The 10,830-nt window shown below is 37.5% G+C and overlaps 1 protein-coding gene across 1 annotated transcript; it reads right to left on the reverse strand.

Annotated features, from left to right (window-relative positions):
- Positions 1-476: 476 nt before the first annotated feature.
- LOC113760701 (calmodulin-binding transcription activator 1-like) lies at positions 477-10,013 on the reverse strand. Its single transcript, XM_027303382.1, has 14 exons — positions 9,734-10,013; positions 8,781-8,900; positions 8,331-8,446; positions 8,020-8,108; positions 7,346-7,388; positions 6,276-6,453; positions 5,969-6,091; positions 5,746-5,880; positions 5,589-5,647; positions 4,039-4,608; positions 2,940-3,631; positions 1,988-2,570; positions 1,172-1,495; positions 477-895 (listed from the first exon to the last, which is right to left on the reverse strand). The coding sequence occupies exons 1-14, from the start codon at positions 9,771-9,773 to the stop codon at positions 779-781; spliced, it is 3,189 nt and encodes a 1,062-aa protein (XP_027159183.1). The 5' UTR covers positions 9,774-10,013; the 3' UTR covers positions 477-778.
- Between the last annotated feature and the right edge of the window lie 817 nt (positions 10,014-10,830).

Raw genomic sequence — 10,830 nt, forward strand, 5'->3', positions numbered from 1 at the left:
GGTTTTTTGGGACATAAACTAAGAAACAACACCTTAGTGTTGCAAAAAAAGCTTATAAGAGACTTGTATTGAAGATGGAAGATGAGCTTATATTCTACATTCATCAACTCACTATTTATAGTGATTATATGAAACAAACTAGCAAAATATTCAACTAATAATTATCCTAAAAATCTCAACAAAATATAATCTTCTACTACTAGCAAATCTTATCTAAAATATTTGTTAACAAACCAACATGATCTTTGGTTAACAAATATCCTTATTTTTTAATAACTAAATTATTTTGATATCAAACAAAATCTAGCAAAATATGTAGAAAAAGTTGCATATTCCAACATTTTCCCTAATTTACTTTTGTACCGTGCGTACCTTTAGCGTTCATACCACCTGAGAATTGTGTTAGAATCGATCACACCCCAAAATCCTCGAAACTCCATAATACAACACGGTATTAAACTAACCAACCAACAAACTAATTCCAAAATCTCATTATTATCCTTCATAAATATTTCTTCGTTTTCATAACTCTTAACAACGCACTTGAGACTAGAATTGCAGAATGATTTTTAACTTAATCCTCAAACCATGAAAAATTACAGTCGATGGTCTACGTGAAAGCTATAAAAGAAAAAAAAAAAGAGAGAGCAAAAAGTAGCAGTTGATTTTATACACTACATATTTACATACATTGAACCATTGCACTAGCGTTCCATCAATGAACCGAGCGCAGTCAATAAATACAGCGTCAATAATAGGCACAATTTGTGTTCGAGGCTCATTCAAATGCCATGGACATGAAAGTATCGTGATCCGACAATTTTTCAACATCAAATAGTTCCTCATCAGCGTAGCTCACATCTTCAGAACCACTAAGTGTCGGGTTGGAAGTATCCTGTTGAAGATAATCATCATTATCAGCGATTTCAGAGCTAAAGGGAGCTCAGTGTGTTTGTGCATTATTAAAGGGTATTTCTGGGACTTCCTTTTTTTTGGCTTCAAGCATCCTTTGCCACAATAAAGTGGACAAGTGCTCCACTTCAAAACAAGTATAAAAGATAACTCCAATTGCAGTTTTAAAAGATAGCTTCCTTTGGTAAAGTGATCTATTTAGCTCATGATGAAGTTCGAGCGAATACAAGGATATAACATATTTATGTTGATTAAGTACCTCAGTTTCGCGGAATCCTTCAGCAACAGTTAGCAGCCTTCTGTATTGAGCTCTTGCCTCAGGGTATTGAGCCATGGACTTGACCCTAGAGAGTGCTTTTTGTAACCTCTCTTCAGTCTGTTTTCTTCCTTCCTTTAGAAAATCATAATCATCATCCTTTCTGGGCATGTTTTCAGCGCTTGGACATTTGGCAACTGCATCTGGGCGAAAACCCCTTAAACCACTCCCTTTCCGCCTCCACCGCAATATCACCTTCTCTAGTATTCCCACCGACCAAATTATTGTTTTATACTTCTTCCTCACCTGATGCCCCCGTACATGAGCCTTTACACCAGAACAACAGAAACAGGAAATGAGTTCTGAATCCACATGGTTTGTGCATGGTAAAATGAACTGGTCATATCTAAATGTTTAAGAAAGATATATAATGTACATACAGGTCCCAACCCACAGAACCGAGGAGGATATACTAAAGATAATTAGAAGCACGAAACCACCACACACACACACACCCCCCCCCCTACCCCCAAACAAAAACAGTTCAAATTGTTCAACCAGCGAGTTTCCCAGAACATTAGGCCAAGTTTTATAGCAAATCATGATCCTAAATTGTGAGGAAAATGAAATGCAAAGTTTACAGCCATGGAAAGCACAAACTTAGTGAACCAATGAAAGATTTGCTATCAAAATTTACACTACCAAAGTTCATTTGGGGTGCATGACCAAATATTCTTGCTATTTTTGAAGAGAATGAACTATGCTCTTCCAAACAAAAGTTAAAACAACATGTTAAGAAATGAAAAAGGAAATACCCACCTGGATTTTAACAATTCTTTGCCTAATAATTAGAAATTCTTTTCGCTTCTTCCAACCACGAAACTTTTTCTGAATGCTTATTGCAGCACCATGAGCAGTCCAATCATTCTTACCCAGCCTGCTTGTTTTGGCTGCTATAAGAGAGAGAGTATGCTCGTCCATAGATGATGACTCATTAATGTGCTGAATATCAAGCTGCTTCCTCTGAAAGGATTGAATCCTAAAAATTTGATGAATCCGAGCAGCTGCTTGAGTTGCATTACATACAGCAGCCATAGAATCCTTCAATGACAGTGAATCTGGCACATCCTGTTCAGTAATTGGAGATGCAACACGTTCTGAAACTGTTTTTATAGCTTTTGCTTCAGAGTATTGCAAGGTATCATCATCCTTTGAATCTTTCACAGTCAATGTTGAAAGGTGTGTTGTCAAGGAGCACTCAGCAAGAAAACCAGCTATCCCCTTGTGTCCATTTGCGGAAGCAAGGTCTGCAGGAGTTCTGGCCAAAGGATGTTCAGCAGATGGATCTGTTAATGCTCCAGGAGCCGCACCAAGAGAGACCAGAACAGCAACCGTGTCCTCCCTGTCAAACAAGCGAGGGAAAATATAAAAAGCATTCCTCCAAAACCATGTAAAGCTAAACACTAGCTCACATCAAACTTCAAAAAATTATTTCTTCAGTTGCTTCTCACTTTTGGGAAGCAAAATATGAAATGAATCTAAATTTTACAGAAAATTAGTGTTTAAACTTCATGACAAAAAACCCATTGACACTGTCAGATTTGACTTTCGCATAAGTGACAAGGCACCATCACTTCTCATAACAGAAAAAAAAATTAAAGGAAAAACAAGTAATATAGATTACATGCATTTGAATTATACACAAAAACGGAAAGACAAGACCCATGGGGTGTCTCTGGTTTAGCAGAATAAACTCCAAAAGCCTTTTTACCTGCCACATAGAGCAGCCCAGTGAAGTGCAGTCCATCCATTTACATCACGAAAATCTATACTAATTCCTGAAATAATGACTGGCTTTATGGCCCAGTTAAAACCAAGAGCAGCTGCTAAATGCAAAACTCCTTGACCCTCATCGTCAAGAAGACTTGGCCCTTTTCCACCTTCGGTCACTTTCTGGATCAGCCATGTGTAAAACTTCTCCTTCAACAGCTTTTCACCATGTTGCTCCTCTATTCCATTGGGTGGGGAGACATCCCTCGGTGACAGAGTTGCCATCTGATTGTATTCTGCCTCCATCAATAAAAATATCTTATTGACAACTTCTTTTTTGTCAGTAATAGTTTCAGAGACACTCTGGGTGCTACCTATCGGTCCTGTCAAGAATAATTTCTCGAGCCGTCTTTGGAGATGCACCTCAATTGCATCACTTCCAGGAATATCTGCAAAATCAATTTCCTGCGAGGGTCCAGCTCGATATTCAAATTCTCGTACTTCACTACAAGCCAACCGATTTGAACAAGTCACGTAAAATGGGACAAGCCCAGCCTTGTGTGGTGGCGCATGGCAACAAAGAACTCCTCCTGATAAGACTTCTGCTGGCACCTCCAGTTCTCCAAACATACATGACCACTTATATCTTGTAAACTCTTGTCCACTCTTGAGAAATCTTCCAGTAATTAGGACCTGCTTTGTTCAGAATTTCAGACATATTAATCTAATGACAATCTAAAAGAACAAACATGTCAAGTCCTAAGCTGATGCTTAGCTCAACAAAGTGGAAACCGTAAAATACCTAGATATTAAAACCATTAGCTTGAAATCTTTGACTACAAATATATGAAATTAAGCAATCAATATCTGTTAAGACAACTCATCAAACCTATTGATCCCCTTAGCAAAGGGTTCAGGTTGAGAGGGGTGGGCAAAGATGCCAATATATACGTCGTCATTGTTAAGGCACATGATAATAACCATGGTAACCAAAAACTACAAATTTTCAGACAGTAAAGCAAAAGCAACATCCATTTCTGCTTGTTATCAAACCAGTTATTTCGTAAAAGTAACCAAGATGAACGATGATTGCTATGTACCTTGGTCTCCAACCTTGAGTAAGCCCAATTTGGTGAAAAATCAGTGATGCTAAATAGTTGATCTTGGGAGAGTGAGAAATTTAATGTGTCTGCATCCAGTTGCAGCTGGGTGGGAGTACAGGAATCACCAACAACATCCTCAGTCTGTATCACACTCCATGAGTATCCATTGGTTGAGTGCAAAGGCAATTCCTCAACTTCTCCTAATTCTTTAGCCATCCATCGGGAGAAGCTGTCCACTTTCTTCAAGCTTTCTTCTGCTTGGATTCCACTCAGATGTGGCTGTTTCAAAACCAAAGAACAGTTTCCAGACCCTGCAGAAGGCATACTAGTCTCAGCCTTGTAACTCATCATATATCCGGCTTCTACATTTTGTCGCAGTTTTTGTACGTCCCTTTCCACAGCTTCGTCTTCTTGCCCATCAGGCCTCATGTAAAATGGATCTGCAGCAGATTGAAGAAGTGCAGAAATAGATTTCTGCTCCCATAAACTTCCTTTGCCATAATAAGCTGAATCCGGAATCAGATTCTGACTAAGTGGCACTCCTTGCATGGGCGATAAACAATCTCCCTAACAAGCAAAAAGCCAATAACCTAAGCTTGTAAATATGCATGATTAGATGAGAAATAATAGTCAAAGATGCAAATTGTTCCAAGACACAACATAAAAAACTTGTAAAGTTTCAAAAGAAAAGGGAACACAAGTTATCAGAAAAAATGACTTGGCACATAATGAGGAAAAAAAAGAAAATACAACTTTGATGCCGTTAATTAGGTCAAATGCATTCGTATTAGGCATTTTCAGAAGGCTTTAAGAATCTTTTAAGTTTGTTTTAACACTAATATACAGACCAAGCAGTTATAGAAACTAGGGGTAACATAGATATCAAATATAATGGAAGCATATTAAGTGTCAAATTTTGCAGAATTTTGGCTAGCTCAAAAGAGTACAAGTGTCAACTAATTTTTACAGAGACTTAATTTTGGCTACATGAGCTGACAATATCCGGAAGGATCGAAATGCATAAACAAGCATTTAAATTTAAAACTGAAAAATCTGTAACCCAATGAGATTCTAGTGAAAGCATCCAGCATCATATCAAGGGAAAAACTGTTTCATGCTAAACAATTATCCTCCCATATGCCACTCTACAACTAGCAACAAATTAGGACGATCCTGAACAAAAAAGTTCTGAGACACTAACCAACAAAACCAAGAGCAGCACAAATAATGCAGCAAATATGTGATCAGTGACATAGTCCTACCATTCAAAGAGGAAGTTTAATCATGTCACATCAAATAAAAGTGAACATCTGAGACTGTTCAAAGGAAAGTAAATGTTAAAATTTCTGACCAAATATAGGTTTGAAAACTTTAAAATTGCTGACAAAGGTTTTGTCTATTAACACCCTTGATCAGCTCTAATTCCACTCTTTGTTCACGTTAAGCAGCAAGTGAACTTTTGGAGTTGTAAACTAATTATTAAGTTTTTAAGGCAAATTATTATTAGCTTGAAAGAACACAGTTTCAAGTCATGAAAAGTTTGCTACCTGCCAATTTGCTTGGTGTGCTGGGGCATTCCAGGACTTGTGTCCATCACCAACCATACCTGCCAACGTTTAGCTTAACATATTGATTCCCTTCACTAAAGGAATTTCTAAGGATCAATACTGACAAATAGAGTTGATAACTTGACACCTCAGATACCTGTTGTACATTGCCCCAAGACCTCTTCCCAAGATGCTGAATCTAGTGTTCTTTCAACACCAGGTACAAAATTACTTTTGGGGTGATCAACAGTGCATCCATCATGAACTGAAGCCGAAGAAGTAGGCTGACCACCTATATGTTGGAAAGTGTTTTAAAATCAACCAATATTCACTAAGCAATACATCAGAAGAAAAGGAAATTAGTAAGTCACAAAAGATACCCAAAGACTGAAGCACATTATAAGAGCTTGAGAAGCCAGCATCTAAATTCTCCAACCCCCTGAAGTCCTCTTGCGTTGTTTCAAGATATGGATGAAATCTGGAACTTGCTGGGTGATTAATTTCTGCATTTAGTCACATTTAAGTTGTCACAGAGCAAGAAGACAGAAAAAGAGATCAGCAGAGATCTCAAAGCCAAATTCAAACTACAATTGTGTGATAAGCTATAAAATCCAATCTACAAGTCCCATTTAAAAAAGTTACTCAACTGATTCGAGAATCATAAATCTCAGAAAAGGGCCAATTTACCAGATTCAGCATCTTCACATGCAGATGTTAGAGTGCTTGTAGGACTCGTCATGTCGGTATATGGTGAAGCCAATCTGTCAGAATTTGCAGGAGAACCAAAGGACAACGAACTGTCATCTTGAGAATTAGATGACACTGTTCCAGCATCCTTGAGGCATTGAATGTTTGCTTTATTACCCTGAAGTTGAGAGGACAAAGCAAAAATTGGAAATAGAACAATTTGTCACTACTACTGTCTTTGAAGCAATAGGTATCATACATTTAGTGGATGACGAATTCAGCATGATAAGAATCAGCAGGGCAGACCTCAAATTTCTATCATCAGTAGACAATATCTTCAGAGCTCTAACAAACAAAATCTACTAAGAAACTTTTGGATGCTAATGGGATGATTATCATAGGCTTCCGAAAGGCTAGAGGCCCAGCTATCATAGTATTTGAAAGTCATGACTCTTTCCAGGAACAGACCCAATCCACTAAATGAGGAATGAAACTTAGCCAAATTGAATTCCTAAAACTTTGCCAAATTGAATAGACATGCCAAGGAAGCTTATTCACACTCTGAGATCATGCTATGGTTAACATGATGTAGGAGTGTCTTCAGATACTTTCAAAATACCTAGAAAGAAAAAATCCAGAACTAGTAATGTAGTGGGAGGGTGGGCATGCAGCTTCTTCCTTGATGAAGCAACAAGCAAGCTGCTGTTCCAAGTTTGAAGCTTACTAGCGGCCACAAAAGGGTTAAATTCATTTTAACATAATTCAACAGATTTTGTACACTCAGAACCCACATCTTATACTAATACAACTCAATGCGCTACCATTATTCCATATGCAAGGAAAGAACCATGACATGACATCCAGTGTCTCATCCAACCTTAGCTTGTTTGTAATCTCAGATGGATTTGGGCGAATACCAAAATGAAAGAAAGACAAAATTAAGCTCATTGCATAGCATCTAGAATTAGCCTACAGCGCACAACTTGGTAAATGAATAGCATCAATCAAGAATACTGAGAAACTTTTTGACTGAGAGAATAAAAATTCCATTTTTAGAGATGCAGTCTTACCTTAACCTCCAAGTAGTGAACAAAAACTATATGCATGAGATCCCTGCACCATTGGAAGAATCAATAAGAAACATCTGGGAGCAAATCATCTCCAAGGTTAACAGGCATTAATTTTTAAAGGGGTTAAAGGATTCTTATATGTAGACCACGACAGATATCAGCAATCAAAAGGAACAATAAAGAAGGCAAATCTAGAAACTAAAATACGAGAATCCAACATATTGCTTGAATGCCTATGTCATAAAAACTGAAATAATCCTTCAGTACCATTTTAGAAGTGTTGTACAAAAGGCAGGAATATGCATGTCAGAATACGAGAACTAAAATACAGAGAATCCAACATCTTGCATTAATGCATATGTCATAAGAACTAAAATAATCCTTCAGTATCATTTTAGAAGTGTTGTATGAAAGGCAGGAATAAGCATTTCAAAATCAATCACATTATTAACTTGGACAAACAACTGCCAATCTAGTATTTAAAAAAAAAAAAAAAAAAAACTGCCGATCTAGTAAACAGAAAGTGAAAACACTGGTACATACTAAAGAGATTCTGAAAAAACAACATGAACAGAGATTCTGAAAAAACAACATGAACATAGAGCAGCGAACTATGCTTTTGGATCAAAACACACCATACTAATAGACAAAATATTCGCTGGGCTTATACTTACTGTTCAAGCATCCAGTAACTGCGTCTTTGGAAATTCTCATTTTCTTCTCCATGGGCATAATAGCAGTGTAGCATATCAACACTCCCAACCTGATTAAAAAAATTGAAAGAGGAATAAGAGATCTCTTGATGACAAGAAAACACCCCGATTACCGAACTGTGTCAAAGATCTAGATTTCTTGAGTAAGAACTCATCCACAATTATGTCACTATAATTTCCAAAAGATGTACCTAAAGTTAATAATAGCTTCAAAAAGAAAATCTCTACAAAATGATAATCATAGGTAAAGTCTTTATTTTCCCCACACTCACCTTCAGCTTTTCATGTGCCTCCTTCACAGTCTTACCATCCTTCTTCTTCCTCCAGTTATGCCCATCTTTCCGGAAGTATCTCAGCACCTTCCGATCAAACAGAAAGACAGATCCACCTGAAGTGATTTGATTGAAGATCAAGAATAAATAAGGAGGCTTCAGACCAAAACCAACTCGTATTATTACAGGAAGAGCTCATAATTTTGTAAACAAGTCCAGTGCACACAAAGAATTCGAAAAATCAAAACTAGCTATGTAATCCGACACGGTAGAAATGTGTTTCTCATCCAAATGCCTATAACTTTTATTTGATAGACCAAATAAGAAGGTATCTCCCTTCCTGCTTTGACTGAAAAATGGTCACGCATAAGCATGACTTAAACAAGGAAGGAAAAATAAAAAAAGATTAAACAAAACCAACTGATAGTTGATCATAAGGTAGAAACATACTAGCTGGCTTGACTGGAGGCTCAGGAGTAATATAAAACTTCTGATAGTTGCGCAGAATTTCACAAATTTCAGCAGGTCTCAGCCATCGGTGCTGTGCTTCTGATAAAATTTGCTTAATATCTGCGCATACCAAGAGTCATTCATCATAAGAACAATGTTTAGAAAATCCATCCAAGATAATCACATCCACCAGAAAATTATGTTGGAGAATGGAAGTATAAGTACAGCAATGAGGTATAAACAAGTTTGCAGACCAACTGCACAAGTCAGACAACTAAAAGAACTCTCTTCAGTCTGCACCACTTTTTGAGAGCATAAATAAGTTCACGGGAAACCAGTGTAAAATTTCAAGAGAATTTTTGAATAATGCGCGGTAGTCCAAGGCATGTGTAACAATCTCAAAAACTTTTCCAACGGGGCACAGTAGGATCTATCATTGGATGGATTAGAGTAACATAAGACTCCCCTACGCAATTACTTCTTATGAACCTTTATATCTACATTTACCCCAAAACTGAGACTCCCATACCTGAGTTGGATAACGATACAACTAAAAAACTGCTGTAGACAAAACCCAACCATGCCAAACAAAACTCTAGCTCAAACATCACCTTGGCAGTTAAACATTTCTGAGCTCACTAGACAAACAAAGCAAAATTCAAACACTTAAAACAAACCTTCAAAAAATGCCATACTAGAGTGAACAAAGTTTGGAAACATCCAAGCTAAAACCTGAATCCAAAAGGTTCGCTTAACAATTCCCAATTAGCTTACAACAATTCACCCCAATTCACTAGTTTGACCACCAATTTGACTTTCCCCAATTTAAACTTCAATTTCCCCTTCCTTCCGTAAAGGATAAATCCATACACAAGAAGTTACTAATAATATCCAATCAAACAAAAATTAGCAGTAACTAATCTGGCGGCTCAGCAAAGAGCTGGAAATCGTACCTAATCGAAACCCTAGGTTTTGCGATCCGCTCCCGGCCATGAATTGAGAAAAGAACTTAATCAGCGACGGATGAACCCTAACCGAGTCAGCTTACATAATATTAGTAAATTCATAAAAACTAGGACTAAAAAATAAACAGCCAGGGGAATGATGATTTGATGACTGATGAGTGATGAGAGAGAGAGAATGAAAAGGAATGTGATGTGATTTGATTTTGAATAAGTTTTTACTTTACTGTAGTCCGATGAGGAGTGGTACGGATACAGTATACTTCTGGAAGGAAGAAAAATGAAGGAAACGAAGGAAATGGGAAGGTTAAAGTCCTTTTTTATAAAGTCTTGAGAGGGACTGTCCCAAGTGTGGTAAACGCAAAGTGGTGGGGGCAGGTGGTGACGAATGACGTGTTGACCCTCGGAGCCTGAAAATGGTAGCTTTGATGATTTGCCCTCAGGCAACCCAACTCCTGGATGTAACTGCACCGGTTGTGATCCTCAACTTTCTAGCTTTTGGATGCGGAGCTAATACATGCCAATGCAAACTCCTCCGTAGAAAGTACTAGAAGAAAAGTGGGTCGGGCGGGCCTTATTTTAAATTCAATATATTTGGATCGCATTTAAATTTAATTTCTTAAATTCAGATCCTATTCAAATTCAAATTCAAATTATCGTGACTATCCTTAAAGAAAGATGTGAGTTTGGATAAGATTTGATATTTCAAAATCCTACCCAAATTCAAAGCTAAATCGAACCATTTCCACGCCCCATGCTAATGTATAATTGGATAGAATAGAGTAAGAAATCCATTTACACTCAAATTATATTTGAATTTACGCAAAAAGACTACAACTAATTTGAACCATGCAAGACCCCACTTGCGACGCCCTCCTGTTTCGCATCCATTATGGTCCTTCTGGTTCATTTCCGCGGTTCCGACTGTTCCAGTATCGAATCTCTCTGTTCATTTCCGCGGTTTCAACTTCTTTTTGCATTTTCTATTTTTCTTAACCGCTTTCGGGCCATCCACCATGAACCATCATTGTTCACATTTTCTCAACTCTTGTGCAATTTCAAACTGAGGATCTCAAAATCATAGACAA

The sequence above is a fragment of the Coffea eugenioides genome, chromosome 2, assembly GCF_003713205.1.
Source record: "Coffea eugenioides isolate CCC68of chromosome 2, Ceug_1.0, whole genome shotgun sequence".
NCBI lineage: Eukaryota > Viridiplantae > Streptophyta > Magnoliopsida > Gentianales > Rubiaceae > Coffea > Coffea eugenioides.